This window comes from Rhineura floridana, chromosome 19 (genome assembly GCF_030035675.1).
Source record: "Rhineura floridana isolate rRhiFlo1 chromosome 19, rRhiFlo1.hap2, whole genome shotgun sequence".
Taxonomy (NCBI): domain Eukaryota; kingdom Metazoa; phylum Chordata; class Lepidosauria; order Squamata; family Rhineuridae; genus Rhineura; species Rhineura floridana.
The window spans coordinates 7,564,073-7,585,303 of NC_084498.1; the positions used below are offsets into that span (position 1 = coordinate 7,564,073).

Sequence of the window (21,231 nt, forward strand, 5' to 3'; positions counted from 1 at the left end):
TACTAGTGGCTTACCTCCGGCTTCAAGGGGTACATATCTACCCCTATCTGGACGATCTTGTAATACGGGCGAGTTCCAGGGAGCTGGCTCACCGCCATCTAACGCTCACGCTCCATGTCTTACAGGCCCACGGCTCTCTAGTCAACTTCGACAAAAGCCAACTCCAACCAACCCAACGCCTACAGCATCTAGGGGCGATGTTGGACACTCTGCAGGCGACAGTGTTCCTGTCCCCAGACCGCATAAGATCGCAAGATCTCTGATGCACAAAACATCCGCAGACGTCATGCTTCTAGCCAGGGGTCTCGGAATGTTGGTGTCCACCATCCATATTGTTCCATGGGCTCGAGCTCATACTCGCCAGCTACAGTGGGCCTTGTTGCCGTTTCAACAGGACATTGCCAGCTCAAACCATTGAGCAATTCCCTTGAGCCCCGCACTGCGCCTGTCATTCCGCTGGTGGACGAGGGTGCAACATCTCACCCAGGGCACTCCGTTCAGAGAACCCCGCAGGACTGTCATCACCACAGATGCCAGTCTCCTCGGCTGGGAAGCCCACTGCAACTCCCAGTCGTTCAGGGGGTTTGGACCACAACAGAGCAGACTCAGAGCATCAATTGGCTGGAACTAAAGGCTGTCCACTTAGCTCTGCTCCATTTTCAGTCTCTGTTCCACTTGGACCATGTTCTCATTCGAACGGACAACATGTGTGCCAAATCTCATTTAAACAGACAAGGGGGGACCAGGTCCTGTCCTCTGCAGAACCTAGCTTCCCTCATATTCGACTGGGCAGAGCAACATCTGCAATCCTTAAAAGCAGAACATCTCAGAGGAATTTTGAATGTGACAGCAGACTGGCTCAGCAGACAACAGGTGTTCCCGGGAGAATGGAAACTTCATCCGACTGTTTTCCATCTTCTCCAGTGTCGGTTCAGCACCTTCTCAGTCGACCTATTTGCCTCCAGTCACAATTGTCAGCTACCCAGGTACTTCGCTCGATACCTGGACACGACAGCGGAAGCGGTGGATGCCCTGTCGCTACCGTGGCCGGATGGCCTATTGTACGCCTTCCCTCCAGTACCACTGTTAGCCAGAACCTTGAGGAAGGCGTGGCGCGAGAGGGCCAAACTGGTTCTGATAGCTCCATATTGGCCCCGTCGACCATGGCTCTCGGATCTCCTTGCCATGTCAGTGTCGGACCCTTGGACACTCCCAGTCAGACCAGACCTTTTATCCCAGGGCCCAATATTGCATCAGGATCCCAATTGGCTCAAGCTAACAGCGTGGCTTTTGAACGGGGACATTTAAGGTCGGCTGGCCTGTCTGACGCTGTCATTGACATTATCCTGGCCTCGAGACGACCATCCACCACTCGTATATATCAACATACTTGGGTGGCATTCTCCAGGTGGTGTCAGTCCCAGCACCTTGATCCTTCCCAGGCCACAATACAACAGGTGCTACAATACCTTCATAGGGGTCTCATGATGGGACTCAGACCCAACACCTTACGTCAACATGCGTCCACTCTGTCGTCCATTCTCTCAGTGTCCTCCACTGCTGCCCCTATTGCCTCACATCCGTTCATCAAACGTTTTCTGAGGGGAACTGCTCTACGCTCACCAGCTGTAGTCCACCGTTTTCCCTCATGGAGTTTGTCGAAGGTGCTACAGGCTTTACAACGCCCTCCGTTTGAGCCCCTCAGGACTGTGCCTTTACGTCTGTTGTCATTTAAGGTCCTGTTCCTGATCGCGATCACTTCTGCCAGACGAGTTTCGAAACTGGGAGCATTGTCTTCCGCCCGCCATCTCTGTGTCTTTCACAAGGACTCTGTTGTGCTGAGTCTTGTTCCGTCCCAAGGTCAATTCAGTTTTCCACTGCAACCAGGACATTGTTCTTCCTTCATTTTGTCCGAATCCTACCCATCCTCTAGAGAAGGCTTGGCATTCACTGGATGTTCGGAGGGCTCTCAAGACCTACCTGTCTAGGACCCAGGAGATACAACGAACTGAGTCTTTGTTTGTATCCTTTCATCCAAGGTCTATGGGGCATAAAGTAGCTAATTCCACCTTATCCCGCTGGTTGCGTGCATGTATTACCTTAGCTTATGAGTCCCTTAAGCTTCCAGTTCCAGCTAGTATAACAGCTCATTCCACTAAGTCAGCGGCCACTACGGCTGCTTTTGCTACCAACGCTCCTGTTGCTGATATTTGCAGAGCTGCTGTTTGGTCTACCCCACACTCGTTTATAAGGCATTACAAAATAGACCGTTATGCCTCTGCCGATGCTTCTTTTGGCAGACGAGTGTTGCAACAGGTTCTTAATGATGATTAGGATGTGGGTGGTCCCTCCCTGTTATGGGCTGCTTTGGTACATCCCGCTTGATGGCATTCCTCCCTCCTATGGAAAATGGACCATTGGTCTCACCTGAAGGGTGATTTTCATAGGAGGAATGCCATCACGACCCTCCCAGTTGGAGGATACCTAGATATTTTTGGGCGGTTTTCATATATTCCTGTTACGCTGTTATATTTAGATTTACTAGTGAAGTCAAGACTGCTAATCCTGTTATATCGCTATGTTAGAGTCATATTATTATGAATATTGCTATTATGTTATGTCTTTGCTGGTAGGCCCGTTGGCCTTTTTTCTCCTGCATTTTTAGATTTCTCTCTTTGGACTCGCTGCGAATGAACTGGAGAGTGGGAGGGGCCTGACGCCCTTAGTCTTGACTTCAAAAACGTTCTTGCCTTCGGACGATAGGTGGAGCTATAACCCGCTTGATGGCATTCCTCCTATGAAAATCACCCTTCAGGTGAGACCAATGGTCCATTCTTATCTGTCTTTATTGGGTTCACAGGGATTTTCCTTCCCCTTGCAAGTGTGCTGAACCAGTGTTGTAAACTAGAATTTAGACCTTGACGTCTTAAAATAGCTGTGTGTGTTGACCTTTTAGAACCTCATTTTAAAAACCCTGAAAGTTTATAATCATCCACCCCAATCTATTCCTTTTGTGAGCATCCAAGCACCCCCAAAGTTCCTGCATCTGTCAGCTTTCACATTCATTTCTCTGGAGGAGCCGGCTGTGTGCATATATATGGAGCTCCTCCTCCTCTCACAAGAGGGGCTGGGTGGCTGGGAGATTTGTGTGTTCTTTCCCCCATGTACACGCCTTCAAGCTCCCTGTGGAGGCCCACTTAGTCCCCTCTCTGATGCCCTTTCACTTTCTGGAAAAGACTTATGTATTTAAGCAGACTTTTGGCCTATCAAGCTGCCTTGATTTTTTTTATTTGCAACTCACCTTAAGATATTATAATTTGTTTCATCTGCTCTTCTTAATTGATTTTTTAAAAAATTACTGTATTTTTTGTCATTCTCTCTGTTGTTAGCCGCCTTGGGGTATAAATATATGTAGAAATGTAGGATATAAGTGGGGAAAAGAGAGCCCTGCTGGACCAGCTCAAGAGTTTATCTTGTCCAGCATCCCGTTTTCCTCAGTGGCCTACAAGATGCCTTTGGGGAGCCCACAGACAGGACATGAAGGCCTGTCAGACCTTGATTTAATGTATTCTGTTTTTGTGCATGGCACTTCGAAGACTCTTTTGCAACAAAACTGTCTGTGCATCATCTGAATGTCCAGAAATAGATTCTGAGGGTTATCTCAGGATACCTGTGGGCTGCCTAGACATTATCCAGAGATACCCATTTTATATTCATGAAACGCTGAAATAATACAGAGTCCTTAATGATTGTATGTTGTCTCAAAGTCTTATGTGGAATTCACTCCAAAGAAGTTTTTTCCCCTTTGTTTCTGTGAAATCTGAATACATTTGTCAGTAAGATTGTGGACATAAAGGCCCAGTTCACACATCACATGAAACCATAGTTAAAATAAACTGTGGTTTAAAGCGGATGAGCAGTGTGCTAGTGCAAACTGCTGGAAACATGGGCACTTTGCTGCTGCTGTGCTGCCAGGAAACAAGCCTGGTCTGGCTTCTTTTGTCATTTGAACCAGGGTTCATGGTTTGAGTTTCTCTCCAAAGAAATCACAAGCAAAAGCCAAAGTTTGTTTCTCGCCTACCACTTGTGGTTTGGTTGGAGGGAACAAACCATGATCCCGGTTCAGACAGCACACCAAGCCCAAACCATGGCTTGTTTCCTTCAAGTGCAGCAGGAGCACAGAACAAACTAAGTGCCTGCAATTTCAACTATGTTAACGGTAGTTTAATGTGATGTGCTAGCCAGGCCAGCAGAATTCCATGCTCGCTTTGCACTGATACTGGAAGGGGTGAAAAACAAACCCATGAAGATAATTATATGAGGATGTTGAGATTTGGAAATCTTTCATGTGCAAAAGCCTCTGAAAGCAGAGGCATGGCTTCCAAAGTCTGTGTCATGATATGGTCTATAAATCTTGAGACATTCGCCCAGTATAACAGCTTTCAGAGGGGAAGCCCTGTTGTCCTGTTGTCTTTCTTGCAGTGTAACGGTGCACCAGGAGTGAACTATCAGGTATTGGTGAGTTTATGCTGTTTATAACCGGACTGGCTGCCTAAGGAAGAAGCATAGTGAGCTAGAGTGAAATAGAGTGAGCTTCTCCTGGCTCATGTCTGATTCTTTTAAAAGAAAAAGTCTGTTGAATTATATCTTACCATCCCCCAGGAGCTCAGGGCAATTTACAGAAATTGGCTGTGACGGAGAAGGGTCCTTGTCTTTTCAAAACACAGTTAAATCGTGAGACGTAGTTCTTTGGAAACAAAGAGGAAGGAATGTTAAACTATTGATCTACTTGTATAGTTTAAGAAGCCATATCATTGTGGGAAGGCTAGTCCTAAATGTTTTAGTGGCAAGGATAATAGACCTGGCTGTCACTTGAGTCTCCCTCACCACCAGCCTCCTCACAGCGCAGTTGTTCCTATATTGCCGCTTGGAAGCAGCTGGCTGGAATTCAGGTATGTTTTGGGTGGTGACTGATGAAACATTCACTGACAGAAACACTTTTGCAGGATGGGTTCACCAGCCTCTTTGCACTTTTGCTTGGATGGATTGCTTGCTAAATAAAGATTTTTGAGTCCTGAACTGGGAGGCTGAAGAGAATGATGATACCTACATAAAGAAGGGAGAGTTGCTTATGACTTGTTTCTAGACACCCTGTGCAGTTTTGGAAAAGTCAGTCAAAATTCCTGGACCTGTATTTTTAAAAGAAACCTAGATGGATTGCTGCATTTGAATCCATCATTAAACTCTGAAGCAGTCTCTGCAACTATGCTTCTGTTACAGTGCAATAAAAATGACATCATTTGGCATTGGCTGTGAAAAGCTTCTCTTCTCAAATAATAATAATAATAATAAAATTTTATTTATGTCGCCTATCTGGCCGAATTAACGGCCACTCTAGGCGACGTACAGTACACAATAAAATACAATATAAAAATACCACAATCAATGATTAATCTAAAACCCCATTCCAATGACAAGTGTCCCTCATGTTTTCATCTTTATTCCAGATAAATGAGGTCAATGCACAAATCAATCAGTTAATAGAGAAGCGGATGATGAAATACGAACCAATCGACAGTAAATTTTCAATGTATAGGCAACAGGTAAGAACAAAGTCTTTGGAAATCAGCATATAGAGAAACTTAACTTTGTACAGTAAAGTCATCAGGTGAACTACAACTGACCGCCTGTAAGACTTTGAATTTTTCTTATATTTCAATATGTCTCTACAGATTGGATGATAAATACACCTATATTTTATAATATATTTTATGGTCCAAAATCAGTGGTCATCATGTTGAGTCTACATTAAAAAGATATGACCTGAAGCCTCTTGTTTAAGTGAGTGATGTATTACAAGGTTAAGAATGCTACATAATGTGCTGGTACAAGAGACCAGCTGGCTCCTAATATAAAGTGCTGACGTCCCTTGGATGAGCCATTCCAGGAATTCAGAGCGCTTCTGTTAGTCAAAAACATATGGCAGACTCCGCTCTGCTCCACAGGACACTGTCGTCAGCTTTACAAGATCGTCCCATATGTTATTAACACAATTTGTCACCATGGGCCCAGTTTGGATAAGCGAAGGACTTGGATACCGTATAGGCTGAATCATCATAGACAGAATATAGACAGCTTTTTAATCCAGTGAGTGGAGGCTACTCTCAAAACTACCTACGCTATTGCTGCATAATCCACGTTTTAAATAAGTAAAAGAAAGGGCAGGCTTGTGTTTAATTTTTAGAATTCCGTTAACATAATATGAAGCTGCATGTTTGAACAGTAGTGTTTTGGTTCTTGTTATAGCACAATTATGCTCTGAAAAATATGTAGTCTTCTGTCAGAAGCAACACTAAAAGCGCACTATGAAAGATAACAGGAAGTATGCCTTGTGGTGTATTTTTTTTAAGTATTTTATCCCAAGGAAGCCTGAATAAAATAAAATAATTCATCCATGAACTATCTATCATTATATTCTTTGCTGCTACTTAAATTGGATTCTGTATTTCCTCTGTCTGCACAATGACCTCATTCAGATCTGCTAATGTGTGATGGTGGATCTCTTCTCGATCATCCCAAAGTGCAGGACATGAAATAATGGGCTCAAGTTACAGGAAGCCAGATTTCGGCTGAACATCAGGAAGAACGTCCTAACTGTTAGAGCAGTATGGCAATGGAACCAATTACCTAGGCAGGTGGTGGCTCCCTTCAACACTGGAAACATTCAAGAGGCAGCTGGGCAGTCCCCTGATGGGTATGCTTTAACTGGGGGTTGAACTAGATGGCCTTGGAGGCCCCTTCCAACTCTCCAATTCTGTGATTCTATGGATGGAGGGCTCAGCTCAGTGGCAAAGTGTGTTGCGTGCATAAGGCCCCAGGTTCTGTCCCCAGTGGCATCTCCAGTTAAATGCAACATATTGCCTTGAGCAATTATGGAAAGAGTGGATGAAAATGTTTTAAATAAATAAATGATGTCATGTAAACAGGTACAATACACCTCTGAAAGCTGTTACCCCTCAAAGTGCTAATGTATCATGAAATATTAAAGATTTTATGCTCTTAAAATTGCCACTCCTATTAATTTCAGGAACTTTGTTGCTCAATTCATCCAGTGCAGAAATGAGATTACGCTATTAAATAAGTAAACAGAGTATGCAGCAGAGTAGCTACTTAGCCATATCTGTAGCAAGGAAGAATGGTTTCTAGGCAGCAAGGCAGCAAAGTCTTGACACCAGATAAAACTTGGTGTTCTTCTTTTGAAGTCTTTATTATTATTGTGGTTAATTAAATTTATATCCCACCTTTTCTCCCAGTAGTAGAAAGAGATAGATAGATAGGTAGGTAGGTAGGTAGGTAGGTAGGTAGGTAAAGCAAGCTTTGTGCTAGTTGGAGACTTTAGTTTGAACTCTGTCTCGAATGCCAGCTTTGCATGCCTCAGACATTTCCACTCTTTCCATTTCATTACCCTACCTGGAATGTTTCAGCTTGCAGTGTACTGTGATGATAATTGACCTGCCTGACCCCACAGGCCTCCATCATTTCCCGGAAGAAGGCAGCCAAAGCCGAAGAACTTCAGGCTGCCAAGGAAGAGCTGTCCAACTTAGAGAGGCAAGTGTTGCAAAAGTCAAGCCAAGCCAGGGAGTTGAACGGTGCAGAAGTCTTGAAAGGGGATGAGGTAAGTGCAAGGCCAGCGTGAGGAGAGAAAATGTAAAATGTTGTGAGTGAGTCTTGAACTTTTTATACAGACAGACCCCATTCCAGCAATTTGGATCTGTACACGGAAGTGCACAGACAGCCACTGTGAGTGAATAGGCTGCTCTACGAAATCCTCTCCGAGAAAAAATAATTTGTCAAGTTGCCCGGAAAGCTGATGTTAACGAATCACCAGCCCAAAGCCCCCACCTGCACCCAGAAGTTGTTGTGTGCCTTTGCATCTTGGCCTCTGTGTTTATCTGTAACACTGTTCTTCAACCACGGGTCTGGAGATGATGTTGGACTACAGCTGTCATCATCCTTGGCCATTGGCTAAACTGGCTGGGGTTGATGGGTGTTGTAATCCAGCAGCATCTGGGGACCCAAGGTTGAAGACCAGTGGATCCCATAACTCTTAAGGACAAGTGCCTAACACGTAGCATCTTGGCCTTCTCACTCTTACATTTCAGGGTTGGCAAACTGGCCCCTTACTGTGACTTTATTTCAGTATTTTTATGCCATCCTTCAGAGCCGAAGCCCCCTTCAGGGTAGCCCACGATCAACCCTTGAGAGGTGTGTGCAGCTCACAGGCAGCAGACAGAGAGGCTCTTCTTCCCTCCCTGTCTGCGTTTACAGCAGCTACACGTGGGCCTGAGAGAACTGGGAGCAGACAAAAGTAGCAGCCACCCTCTGTGGTGCTCCATGATCCCTGGGGATTGGTGGTCAGGGCGTGGGGAGGAGGAATGGGTGGGGGAACAGTTGGGGGAGGTGAAGAAGTGGGGCTTTGAGACAAACAGTTCCAGGAGGAAGAAGCTGCAGAAGCAGCTGTGGCTTCAGAGAACTGAAGCTCCAGAGTTTGGCCATCCTGGCTGTGTGATCATCTCTGTGTGAAGTAAAGAGCGCTATTCCCCATACCAAATATGGCTTTAGCAGTCAGTCTTTGCAACCGAAGACAGCCAGATGACAAACTCTTGAGATTAGAGTCTTTAAAGGAAAATAACATTCTGATGCTGAGCTCCCATGGAGGTTTCAGCATCTAATGCCCTTTCCTGTTGCAAGTCCTTTATTTTCTGTTCTCTAAATTCGGGTTCCCTTGTTTCTCTCCTCCTATTAGCTTAGCATTAGCTTCAGCTTCACCCTTAATCTTTGTTTCAGTAAAATTTGAAAGCAGACAATCTGCACTTCCAAACATTCCTGCTAGAGAGAGCAGTGATTAATTCCCCAGCAGCGAAGTGTTGCAAGAGAGGGAGTGAGGCACTAATGCTTTGTCTTATCTGTTGTGTGTTCACTGTATTGTAAAGTACATAAAAAATGTTCCACGTTGTCAATACACCTGATGGGAGCTGTCTGTTGCGTAGCTAAACTGTTAAAGACTAACAACGGTGACGGAACAGGAAATTGGTGAGAGGAGGCTGCTGAGTTTATGGCTGTGTTGCAATGTGGAGCAAGGCGGTTGGGGGAGGGCAGACATGCACGTGTGAATGTAACTGAGATTCAGATACGTTCTTAGTTTCGTAGGTTTGGACATAGGAGCTTCTCTACAAAAAACATAGAATCATAGAATAGTAGAGTTGGAAGGGGCCTATAATGTCATCAAGTCCAACCCCCTGCTCAATGCAGGAATCCAAATCAAAGCATTCCCAACAGATGGCTGCCTGTCTGCCTCTTCAGTGAGAGAGCCCTTCTGCGACAGACCAGGGTCCATCTAGTCCAGCATCTTGCTTTCCACACTGGCCAACCAGATGCCTCCAGGAGGCCCACATGGAAGGCATGAAAGCAGTGGCCCTCTCCCACACTGGTTTGCAGGAGCTGTTCAGTGGTATACTTCCTCTGCAGGGCTGTGGAGTCGGTATGTCAAACCTCCGACTCCTCTGTTTTTCTACTGTCCGACTCCGACTCCTTCATAAATGGCAAATGTATATTAATTTATTAATATTAATTAATATTAAATTAAAATATTAATTTTATTTTGAAGTCGGAGTCGGTACATTTCTACCGACTTCACCCAAAATTGCTTCCAGCTCCACAGCCCTACGCCTCCGATCATGGAAGTTCCTTATAGCCATCATGGTTAAAAGCAGAGCTTGGAAAAGTTACTTTTTTGAACTACAACTCCCATCAGCCCCAGCCAGCATGGCCACTGGATTGGGCTGATGGGAGTTGTAGTTCAAAAAAGTAACTTTTCCAAGCTCTGGTTAAAAGCCACTCCTTCTCCCCTCCCCCCCATTAAGCTACTAGTCCCCTTTTACAGCCATCTAAGCTACTGCTGGCCATCACTGGGGAAGTGAATTAAATGCATTAATTATGTGTTGTGTGACAAAATACTTCACTGTGTTCTGTCTAGAATCTCCTACCACTCTGTTTAATTGGATGACCCTGAGTCTCTAGTAGAACATGAGAAGCAGCAACTCTTATCTTTACCTGCTCTCTCCATACTGTGCATAGTTTAATAAACCATGTTACCATGTCCCCGCTGTAATTTTTTTCTAAATGGAAAGGAGGACCACAACAACCTACAGTTGGCTCCACGTTCACTGCTGTTTTGAGCAAATACCACTGATGGGTTTAGCATGTTAGAGTTTTATTTTGGACTTGGCGTGATAAACTCCATTTTGCATCTCCTCCGCGTTTTTAAATCTCAAGGAAGATTTGAGCCCTCCAAGCCCCGTAGTGTTTTAAAAGAGACAACCGAAAAGAACTTGAAAGAGATTTGTTAAATCCTAAGTGATGCGGAAGACTAACAGGGCTTCACTAGCACAGGAGATGCCCCCTTGTGGTGTCTCTGAGCTTCCCTGGGCTGTCTGGCCAGCTCTACAGAAAACAGCACGCACTAAACTGAACCCTCTTTTGGTTTGAGGTTGCAGGTCAACAATATTATTATTACATTTATTATCTGCCCTTCACCAGAAGGTCCCAGGGCAGGTCGCAACAATATAAAATACAGTATTAAAAACAGTTTAAAACAAATTACAAGTATGTGGGAGAGAACAGTTCCAGGGGGTGGCCTTCACACCACTTTCTTCCTGTCTAGTTTCTGTAGGCAAACCACTGTGTATCTAATACTTTGGATGTGATGCTGGAGATCTTAATGATTTGTTATTTGACCGGGATTGCCATGCCTCTCTTCCCCCACCCGTCCCGGTTTGGGTTTCTCTGTCCCCTTTTGGCCTAGCCCTCCCTAACTCTGGCACTCAATTGAATTAATGCCTTCTCTGCCTGGACTCTTGCATACCAGCAACTGTATCCTCAGCTGAGGTCTTAGCACTTCATCCACAGAAAGGTCAACCCTGGCTTATGTTTTTACTAGCTGGTGTGTTGCTTTCTCCTGTAATGATGCAGAGGAGCGCACAGCTTTCCAACCTAAGCAAGGGCCAGAATTTACACAGCTGGTTGGAATTGACAAGCTAATGGCAGGAGGCAGCCGGGGTGTTTTTAGTAGAAACGGCAACAACAAAAAGTCAAGCAGCTAAAATTGTCTGTGGCAAAGATAGGGATATCTTGAAAGAATTTCCGACACTGTTAGAAAAAAAGACAAGAAAACCCAGACAATGCTGGCAAGCTTCTCTCTGCAGCTGTCAGATCCTGAAAATTAGAGAATCACATTCCAGCGCTTAGAAGGGTAGGTGGTTCAATTACAAGTGATCCTAGGTAAACCAGAGATATTTTTAGCTCCCTTTTGCAGCACATTGTACTCTCTCTCTTTTTTTTTTAGTTGAACACAGGTTTTAGGGAACCTAGATTTTTTTCTTTCCCCAGAATGCTAAAATGAGACAAAATCAAAGCAGCACTCATCTCATAGAAATGGATTTGGGGTGGGTGGGTGGTTTTTGTCAGCTGAATGTTTTGCTGCCAGTTGGAGATAGCAAGATCAGTGCCAAATGCAAAGATGTTCCAAAAGGATCAGGTCCAATAATCAGCCGGCTCTTCCCTTGTCTATTTCAGAGTTGGACACTGAGCAGGTAGTCTGCAGTCAGAGGGACAAGGGGATGGCTGTGGGCAGTCCTGGGAAGATCAGGGTCCTCTTGGTCAAGAAAGAAGCTGAAAGCCTAGAGAAGAAAGGATAGAGCAAGAGATTGACACAAGGAGGTTTAGGTAACTTTGGCATTGCATTAACTTCAGCCTCAGGCCTGGATGGTCTCCATGTACCAGTTTTGTATGGATAGTTTGCACTTTGTGCAGGCTGAAGACGTGGACAGAATTCCTGGAGATGTAAGGGCTGCCACCTGTCAGCTCAAGCCTTGCCTCTCCTGGCTGATTAAAGTGGCCAGATAGGTAAAAAAGATAATTAACCACTTGCTGGGAAAGTTTGTTTAAAAGGAGGCAGTGATTAATCCTCTGTTGAAAAAGCTCTCTTTGGACATCTCTGAAATTAATAACAATTAACTCTCAAAAATAGCTTGTTTGTGGGGAGGGCAAGATGTGCGTTGGCAGCTGTCTAACTCCCAAGTGTTTATGGATTATACTGATTCTCTAGAGCCCTTTTAGTCTGGCTTCAGAGCCCGCAGCAAAAGCTTGGTCATGGTCCTGCCTTTCTACATCTCATCTGTTCATGCCCTTTTGTGTCTGAGGTGCATAATTTGGAGGGAGGTGTGTGGAGGTACAGAGTCTAGCAGAATTCCCTCAGTATTTGCACTGGGAACAAGGGGATTAGAGATACTTTTGTGCTGTAGTGAGTCAGTGGGCAGAGCTATGTTTGCTGGTCCTTCAGCCTTGCACAGTTCAAAATATGCCCTCTGGTTTTTTGGGGGGAGGAGGGATTACAGTGCTATCCTATGTCTACTCAGAAGTAAGTCTCATTGATTTAAAAGGGGTTTACTCTCAGGTAAGTGTGTATAGGATTGCTTCCTCAGTTGCCAGGCAGGGGCTAGAGGTAGATTTATGCTCTCCCTTTCATTAATTCTTTTTTTTTTAAAATCCAGCATGGCTTACAAAAATATACAAAAACCAATAAAATCATGAAGCACGTATATCAATAACAACAATAGGGTAAAAAAACCCCAAGAATATTAGCAGCCTAAAAATATCACTTGGGGTTTAAAGATTAAAAGATGGGGACAAATAAAAAGGCCTTGACCGTTCCATAAGGGGGCACCACAACCAAAAAGTCCCTTTCCCTCTCACCACACACCTCTGTTCTGACAGCAGAAGCCCCTGGAGGAAGGTGTAGGAAATTGACTTCTTGCTGCCAAAGATGGATTCAGTTGCTGCCGCACGAAGATTCCTGTATTGAAAGGCTCACAGAAAGACCCCTTGTAGAACTTTAGTCAAGTAGTGAAGTTCCTTGGGCTGTAGAGTGTGCCTCTTCCGGCGAGTGCACTGTTGTCTTCAACTTTAGTTCCCAGACCACTACTCCCATCTTCCTTGACCATTGGCTAGGCTGTCTGGGGATCATGGGAGTTGCAATCCAACAACACCTAAGAACGTATGGTTGAAAAACGCAAGTCTACACTGACCGGCAATAGCTTTCCAGGGCTTGAGGCCGGGGTCTTTTCCAGCCTTGGAAATTGAACCTGGGACCTTCTGCATGCAAAGTGTATGGTCTGCCCCTGAGCTGTGGCCTTTCCCCAAATTAGACATAGTCTTGGGAAATCTAGCACCACACAGACCCTCTGCTGTTTTCCCAATTTGAGTGGAGAGACTGGCATTTTTGATCACAGACTTCCTTCATACTTTTTCTTCCTGCTAACTGTTTTCACAATTAATAGACCAAAGGTTTATAATCCTTTTTTTCATATATATTCGGGACAGCTGGTTTCTTTACAGCATAATTTCACAGATGACACAAAGGCAAGCTTGGCAAATAGTTACAGAAGCCAGGAACTTTTGAAGCAGCTGAAGCCAAATTTACAGTGTGGCTCAGATGTAAAATACGGCCTAGTGCACATGAATGCTCTTGGAGCACCCGCTGGCACGGATAAAGCATTTGCTCATCTGTGGGTTTCCACCGGGAACTAAGAACCCTTTTTCATCACTCGGTATATTGCAAAAGGAGGCTACCTTTTTCCTTCCTTCTCCGTGCAGCTCTATACAGTATATATAGATCCACCCTATTCTTGTGACTGCAATTTGTTTTAACTGTTTTAATTATTGTATTTTTAAATTGCTATAACCTGTCCTGAGACTTTATGGGAAAGGGTAGGAAGAAATAGAATCTAAACAATCATCGTAATAGGCATCAGCCTAAAGTTCTGTGTTGCTCTGTTTTATGGGGAAAGGCCCCAGAACTACCCTTCTAAATCAGGGTTTGATCTGACTAGGGGCAGGGCCACAGAGGATATGTGCACCTCATCAAGGGTCGCACCCATGAACAGATGACTAGTCGTGGCTGCTGGAGGCAAGGAGCCAGTTCTGAGAGAGGGGATTAGTGAAGAAGAGCAAAACCTGGCTTGATTAAGTCTTGTCTGTTTAGAGAGGCACCAGAGTCTTCCAGCCACTTGAGATCTTCCAACCAGTTGAACCATATGCTTTCTTTAAGCAAGTGTTTTGCTTTGCAATGTATAAAGTTCTGCTTGAAGGGGACGCTGTGTACCTTTCCATTTCTTGCAAAAAAAATTGGCATTTGTCTGAAGTGTGGGGCTAAACCTGCATGCAGCGACGAACTCCTAACATTATCATGCAGAAATGTTACGCAAAATGAGGTGGTAGACTAAGCTAGTCAAATTTTGGACTGTACCATTTCATCCTGCAGGGGCAAGGGAGGCGGTGTTTTTTTAATGCCTCCAGCCCCATGGAAAAATTCTTTACTTGGGAACCAAGTGTGGTGTAGTAGCTAGAGAGTTGGACTTAGACCTGAGTTCAAATCCTCCCTCAGCCATGAAGCCCACTGAGTGACTTTGGGCCAATCATTCTCTCTCTCAGCCAAACCTACCTTACAGGTGTGGTGGTGGTCTGAGAGCCAGCCAGTAACTGAGGAAGTTGGTATGGGGCTGAGTTCTGGGGCAGTGATATCTGGATCCATGGGCACTTCAGAGTCACTGGCAGCGTGGAGATCTGCTGCAGAGTCTTGTTCCCCTTGCTTCTCTTCTGAGGAAACCTCTGGTTCAAGGTCAGGGCAATGTTGAACCCAGGCATCTCCCCATGTAAACTTGCCACAGGTTCAGAATGGACTCTGGATCATGTATAAAAACATGAGGCGGAAGCAAGCATTGAGGCTTTTGAACTCCCAGAAGCCCCCGAGTCTCTTCTCAAATGCCTGCCACTAGAGGTGAACTTCAGCAGGGGGTGCCTGATGCCCCTTATTTCAAAAAGGGGGCACTTTATTATTTGAGGTACATAGCTGGACGCTTTGGCTCTCTGCAGCTAAGTTGTTTCAAAACATTTGTCTTCATTTAAATAGGGGACATTCACTTAGGTTCCCCTGGTGATTAAGAGAGATGTCCTTTAAGAGATTAAATTTTGGATTCAGAGAGAGGTCTTGTTTTCAAATAAAAGGACATTTGTCAGCTCTGCTGCCAGCCTTGCCAAATGGGTGAATTAGCCAGCAGTGCCCAGAAACAACTTCCCTAATCAATATTCATTGTTTAAAATTGCCTTATTGGCCTGTCTGATGAGCAGACAATATAGGAAATTTTTCTCCTCCAATAGATCCAGAAGTCAACTTGTCTCCAAGAGTTTGGTGGCAGCTGCTGCTGCACTCTCACACCCCACTGAAATGGGTGAGAGTTTCCAGCCCAGCAACTGGGAATGGAAGTGGCTGTAATAAATCATATGCATAAATGGCTGTCCAAGCTGAGTCCTGCGATATCTTGCAAATGATTGTTGGGAACTTGTCACAGCCAAGGATTTGCTTAAGCTAAATGTTTTTAACCACTTGTGAAGCTTTTATTGCATTAATTGGGCTGGCAGGAAAATTGACCATCTGCTCCAACATTCTCAATATATCTCTTCTACAAACATTTTTATAGCATACTGCTGAGACAATTAAATAGAGTCTCCCTGTATCTAATTAAGATTATTCTCAGGTACCTATACTGGTGTTGTTGTTGTTGTTAATGTTGTTGTTGTTATTAATTTTCCATGTCTGTTTCCAGACTTGAGCCATTGCAAGCATTGATTCTTTTGTTTTCTCTCCTCCTCCCATCAACAGTAGGAAGTCCCGGGTTGTCTTTGGAGCAGAGGTGGGGAACCTGCAGCATTCCAGAGGTTGCTGAAGTCCATCTCCCATCAACCCCAGCCAGTAGGGCCAAATGGATATGGAAGATGAACTTTGCTGGCCAACAACATCTGGAGGGCCACAGGTTCCTCGACCCTGTTTTATTTAGACTTTAAAGTTTAGAGAGTCAGCTTTCTTTAGGTAAGCATGCATCATAAATAAGCCTCTTAATAAAAACCTTTTGGTTTTTACAAACACTGAAAAAGGGATGCAGCAGCAAGCCTCACAGGTAGAAACAGTTTAATGGCAATAGGGTAGAGATGAGGAACCTCCGGCCTGCAGGTTGAATACAGCCCTCCAGGCCTCTCTCCCTGGCCCTTGGGACACTCTCCAGGCCAGGGCCGGCTCCAGGAATGTGAGGGCCCTTGGGCATTAGCCTGCCCCTGGCCCCTCTGCTCCCCTTCTGTGATCCCGCGGATCGCAAGACAAGCTTCTGAACTGCCCGCTGTGATGTTCCTGTAAGTTAGCATCTGTAAATATGGTAAGTGCGGGTCTGTTGGGTGATGTATGGTAATTGACTGAGAGAGAAAGGGGGTGTACATGGGTGAGAAGCTGAAGTGTGCTGGATGATGATTGGCTGAGTGGCTGGCTAGCTGAAGGTATAAATGGGGGGTTGTGAGTGATGAAGGGGGGTCGGTTGGAAGGAGAGAGTTGAGAGAGAGAGGTTGTTGAGTGGGTTGGCAGAGTTCTGAGGGAAGTTTGGATTGGATTTGGCTGATATTTAAAGAGGATATATATGAACAGAAACATAAAGAGTAACCATATATGAAACCATACGCTTGTGAAACATTCCTAAAGTAATCTTGTTATTTCCTGTTATTAGTAAATAAATACTTCTTTGGTTTACCAAAGGCCTGATCCTTGGCTGGGGAATATACAGACCAGAAGGGAGGGCAAGGTAATTACCAAGGCTGAACAGAAGCAGTATCTAATGGTGGCAGCGGTGAAGGGAGAAATAGTAACAAGTCAAGTAGCCAGAGCAACCCAGAGTTGTATGCTTGTATATAAAGATACAAGGGGGTTGGGAACAGCATAAGCATGCAGTCACAAAAGTAACCACCTAGAGAGAGACTCAGGCAAAGTCTCTGGGAGTATTGGTTATAGGACGTGACTGGTGGTGTTGCCTAGCAGTGGGATCTAGGGAGATCTGTGCTAGAGTGGAGTGAGAAACCATATAAAGGACGGTCCGGACTGGTGGTGTCCCTGGTGGTGCCTAGTGAAAGGCAGTAGCCACAAGCAGGTGGGAACTTGATAGGGAGAACCAGGGAAGGGCGTCACACCCGCCATCCCCAGCGTTTCACCTACCTTTCTCTGCTGTTCGCGCAGGGTTGCCATCAATAAAGATGGCGGCTGAGGTTTCCGTAAGGGACTGAAGCCTTTGCCGCCATCTTGGTTGATGGCATGCAGCGCACGCATTGCTGCCATCAACCAAGATGGCGGCAGAGGCTTCAGTCCCTTACGGAAACCTCGGCTGCCATCTTTATTGATGGCAACCCTGTGCGAACAGCAGAGAAAGGTAGGTGAAGCACAGGGGATGGCGGGCGGCTTGAAAGCTTTTCTTGCAATACACGGGATCGCGGAAGGGGAGCGGAGGGCCCCTCGGGCTCCTAGAGCCGCGGGGCCCTCAGGCCAGTGCCCAACCTGGCCGCCCGTTGGAACCGGCCCTGCTCCAGGCCACAGGCTACTATAATTTGCCCTTGGGACACAGTCCAGGCCACAGCCCTCCAGGCCTCTTTACCTGGCCCTTGGGACACTGTCCAGGCCACAGCCCTCCCTAGCTCTGCTCTCCGCCTTCCTCAAGTGCTTTTGCCAGGCTGGAATGTGTCCTTGAACTGTGATGATGTCTCTTGCCTTCCTGGATGGAGAGATGTGGGGAGGCAGGCTAGAAACCTCTGGCTTCTGCATCACTGGAAAGTAACCTAGTACACAAAAGTAAGAGCTGCATCCATTGGGTCACCCATGTGATTGGGAGGATAATCCCATTTGAACATCTGCCTCCAATTACTGGGTGAGTGCTGGAAGTATAACATAGTGGGAGGGCCCCTTCCGGATAGTTCCCTCTTGTGGAGTCGGACTTCCTTGGTATTCAATCAAAGGCTCGCTATGTGGTGCTTTGTTTTGTAAAGCTCTCTTTTTCTTCACTGTGTAAATATCCTTGTTCTCGCTGCTTTTCGCTTTGTCATGACTTCCCTCTACTTTTACAATCCTCTCTCTCCTGAGAAGACAGCATAATATATGCTGGTTTTGCATAATGGTTTCAGTTGTTAGTTGCCTCATGCAGGTTGAGGCCTACACTTCAGAAAAATGCCAGGCAGTCAGGCTACAGACTTAAGCGTTAAGCAGAGTCCCTTTGTTACATTGCACTTGCTTTATTAAACAGTTTGGTTCATCTGGTTGAGAGGCCCTGAGGTCTCCTTCTGCCTTCTGTAAGTCAGCGCAGTATTCCTTTCCCTTCAAAACTTGTTCCTTGCCTCTAGCATCTGCAAATCATCCATTCCACAGGGGTGAAAACTGCAGAGGCCATCCCCCTAGGACAGCCTTTCCCAACTAGTGAGCCACCAGATGTTGTTGGACCACTACTCCCATCAGCCTCAGCCAGCATTTGCCAATGGTCAGGAAAGATGGGAATTGTGGTGCCAACAACATCTGGTGGCCCACTAGTTGGGAAACGCTGCACTAGGATGTGCAGTGTTGGTCCAAGCCTGCTCAGAAGCAGCTTGGATGGCTCGGGAAGAAGATGGTCCACAATGTCGGCTGATAGAGTGTAAAGCAGGAGGCCAACAGCAGGTGGAGCAAGAGCCAATGGCAGGCAGAGCCCCAACTAGTTCTAGTTTTGTCCCCATCCTGCTGCCTGCTCAGTGCTGCAAGTGCAACATTAAGACTGAGGAGGAGGAAGCTGAGAGCCAGTGACATCCCCTGGACTGGTTTTAAGAAAAAAGGCAGGCAGGTGGGGGCTGGCTGAGGTTGGTGGAGCGGTACCCCATTTGCTCTACTGGACCAGCTTCCACTGGCGGTCTACTCCTACCCCCTATTGTTGACCATCTTTGAAAGGTAGTGGTGTTCAGGGGGAGTTAATTTGTGCTAAGAACATAGGAAATGTCAATGGATCCCGACTTATGGCGACCCCGTGAATAGAGGGTTTTCATGGTAAGCGGTATTCAGAGGGGGTTTCCCATTGCCTTCCTCTGAGGCTGAGAGGCAGTGACTGGCCCAGGGTCACACAGTGAGATCCATGGCTGTGTGGGGGTTCGAACCCGGGTCTCCCAGGTCGTAGTCCAGCACTCTAACCACTTGGCCAAACTGGCTCTCAAGAACATAGGAAGCTGCCTTATATCAGGTCAGGCACGTGGTCCATGTAGCTCAGGATTGCCTATACTTGCTGGTGGTGGTTCTCCGTGGTTTCAGACAGAGTATTTTCCAGCCTCACCTGGAGATGCAAAAGAATGGGCCTGGGGCCTTCCACATGCATAGCAGATGCTCTACGACTGAGCTGGGGCCCTTCCCAGCAAAAGGTCTGCCAGTGGATGATGCCCTTTGCTGAAGCTCTGCCCCCCCCCCCGATGACCACACAAAGCATGCTCTCAGATGTCTTTCTCAGTATGATTTTTGCCAGCAATGGTACCGCACTTTATTTATATAAAAGGTTTGGGGGTTAGTTTTCCTCTTGTTCACAACTTCTTCTTTTTATAGGAACTTCTGCTACATGACAAGTGTTTTTTTTTTAAAGGCCGCTCTGATCTCCTGCTCCCATTCGAGTCCCCTAGCCCCCGATTGCATTGCCAAGCTGTGAGTCTTCCACTGTGCCAGAAGGGCAACCATTTATTTTATTTTTATTTATTAAATAAATAAACAAGGCCCATTCTGTCACAGTGACATTCTGAACAACTGAGCATCAGGAGAGATCCTGATTGCAAACATTTACCCCAACATATCCGATTGTAATTCTGACACAGCTTCAGCAACACCCAGCGTGAGATCTGGGTGCAAGTCCTACCAACTGCCAAAGGGGCCACAATAAGAGCTCTCATAGCCCTGTGTTCTCCGGTGTGGGTCCGTCTGCAAGATGTCGTGCCCTAACCAATTGCTTAAGTTTTATTTTTTTAGCCCAGGCCACCGGCCACATTGCAGGGAAGCACCAGCCGCCACTCTCTTTATTTCCTCAGAATGTCTGTGGGCTTATGTTTCAAAAAGGTGTGCATGTGTGTTTAGGAGATGTTTCTGGGAAAGAAAAATGGATTAGAGGGAGGTGAGTTGGCTTGTAGAGAGAAGGAGAGTTTGGGTGGTGCAGTGTATTTGCCATGTCAGCCATTTTTTGATAGTGCCCATAACACTTTTTCTATATTCCAAATGGGCCCCAAAAGCCCGTGGTTCCCATCTAGTTCATAGTGTTACAGTTCACTTCTATACATACCTGCTCAGTCCAACTGAGTTCCATGGGGGATTTTCCCCAGGTAAGCAGGTATAGAACTGCACCCTATCAGTGTGATCCTATAATATATACCTAGTAGTAAGTCCCATTGAACTCAAATAGGCTGAGTAGACATTTATGGAAATATACTGTTTGTTACTGTGTTGCAGTAGTTCAACCATATTAAGGGCAAGGCAATTCACAGCTATGCAAAGGAAATACAGTGTTTTTCCCCACAATAATGTTTATTGAGAAAGTATAGTTGTTTTTTAAAAGTAGGATAATTTAGTTTACATCTTTCCATTCTGGAAAGCGGTCACTGACATCTGACTTTCCCCTAACCTCTCGCGTTAGCATATAGTATGTACATTATTTCAGCCAGCTATTTTCAACATTTCTTTAAAAACTGGTTTTAATTTACATGTGTATGTATATGTAATAAACTGAGGAAGTGTAGTTACGATTTGCTGTTGCTCTCTGTGTTCTGTATCTGCAAGTATCTCTTACTTGGGTTAAAGGACATGGGTTAGAAGGCCAGTTTGGCTATTTTATTTTATTTTTCAAAACTAACACAGTGCCAACAATTTGTTCTTATCCAGTGCATTTGCATCTTATAAATAAACCCTGCATCCAGTTGCTTGGGAAAAGAAAGACTGCTAGTGGGCAAAAACATTTGGATAATGCATTTTTGGCTAGCATTTATTTATTTATTGTATGGGTTAATTAAAAATCCATATTAGAATTAAAACGACAAAAGAATATGAAACAGTATAATGATGAAACAATCCACAAGGGCAGCAGATGAAATCAAAGTGAACAATGATAGCAGGAAGCTGGTGGGACGAAAGAAAAAATTGAAAGTGGGTCCAGCTATCCTGAAGGGCAATCAAATGCCATTAAAAGCTTGAGAGAAAAAAGACAGACTTTGGCATCTAGAAAGACAGATTTGGCATCTAAAAAGACAACAGAGGTGGAACCA

At 45.4% G+C, this 21,231-nt stretch overlaps 1 protein-coding gene across 1 annotated transcript in view; it reads left to right on the forward strand.

The window, feature by feature from the left end:
* The window catches only part of IFT81 (intraflagellar transport 81), a 72,069-nt gene that overhangs the window by 39,916 nt on the left and 10,922 nt on the right, over positions 1-21,231 (forward strand). The window contains exons 10-11 of the mRNA XM_061603026.1: positions 5,508-5,603; positions 7,529-7,675. Of these exons, the coding sequence (XP_061459010.1) occupies positions 5,508-5,603; positions 7,529-7,675 (243 nt within the window). The remainder of the gene's footprint in view (positions 1-5,507; positions 5,604-7,528; positions 7,676-21,231) is intronic.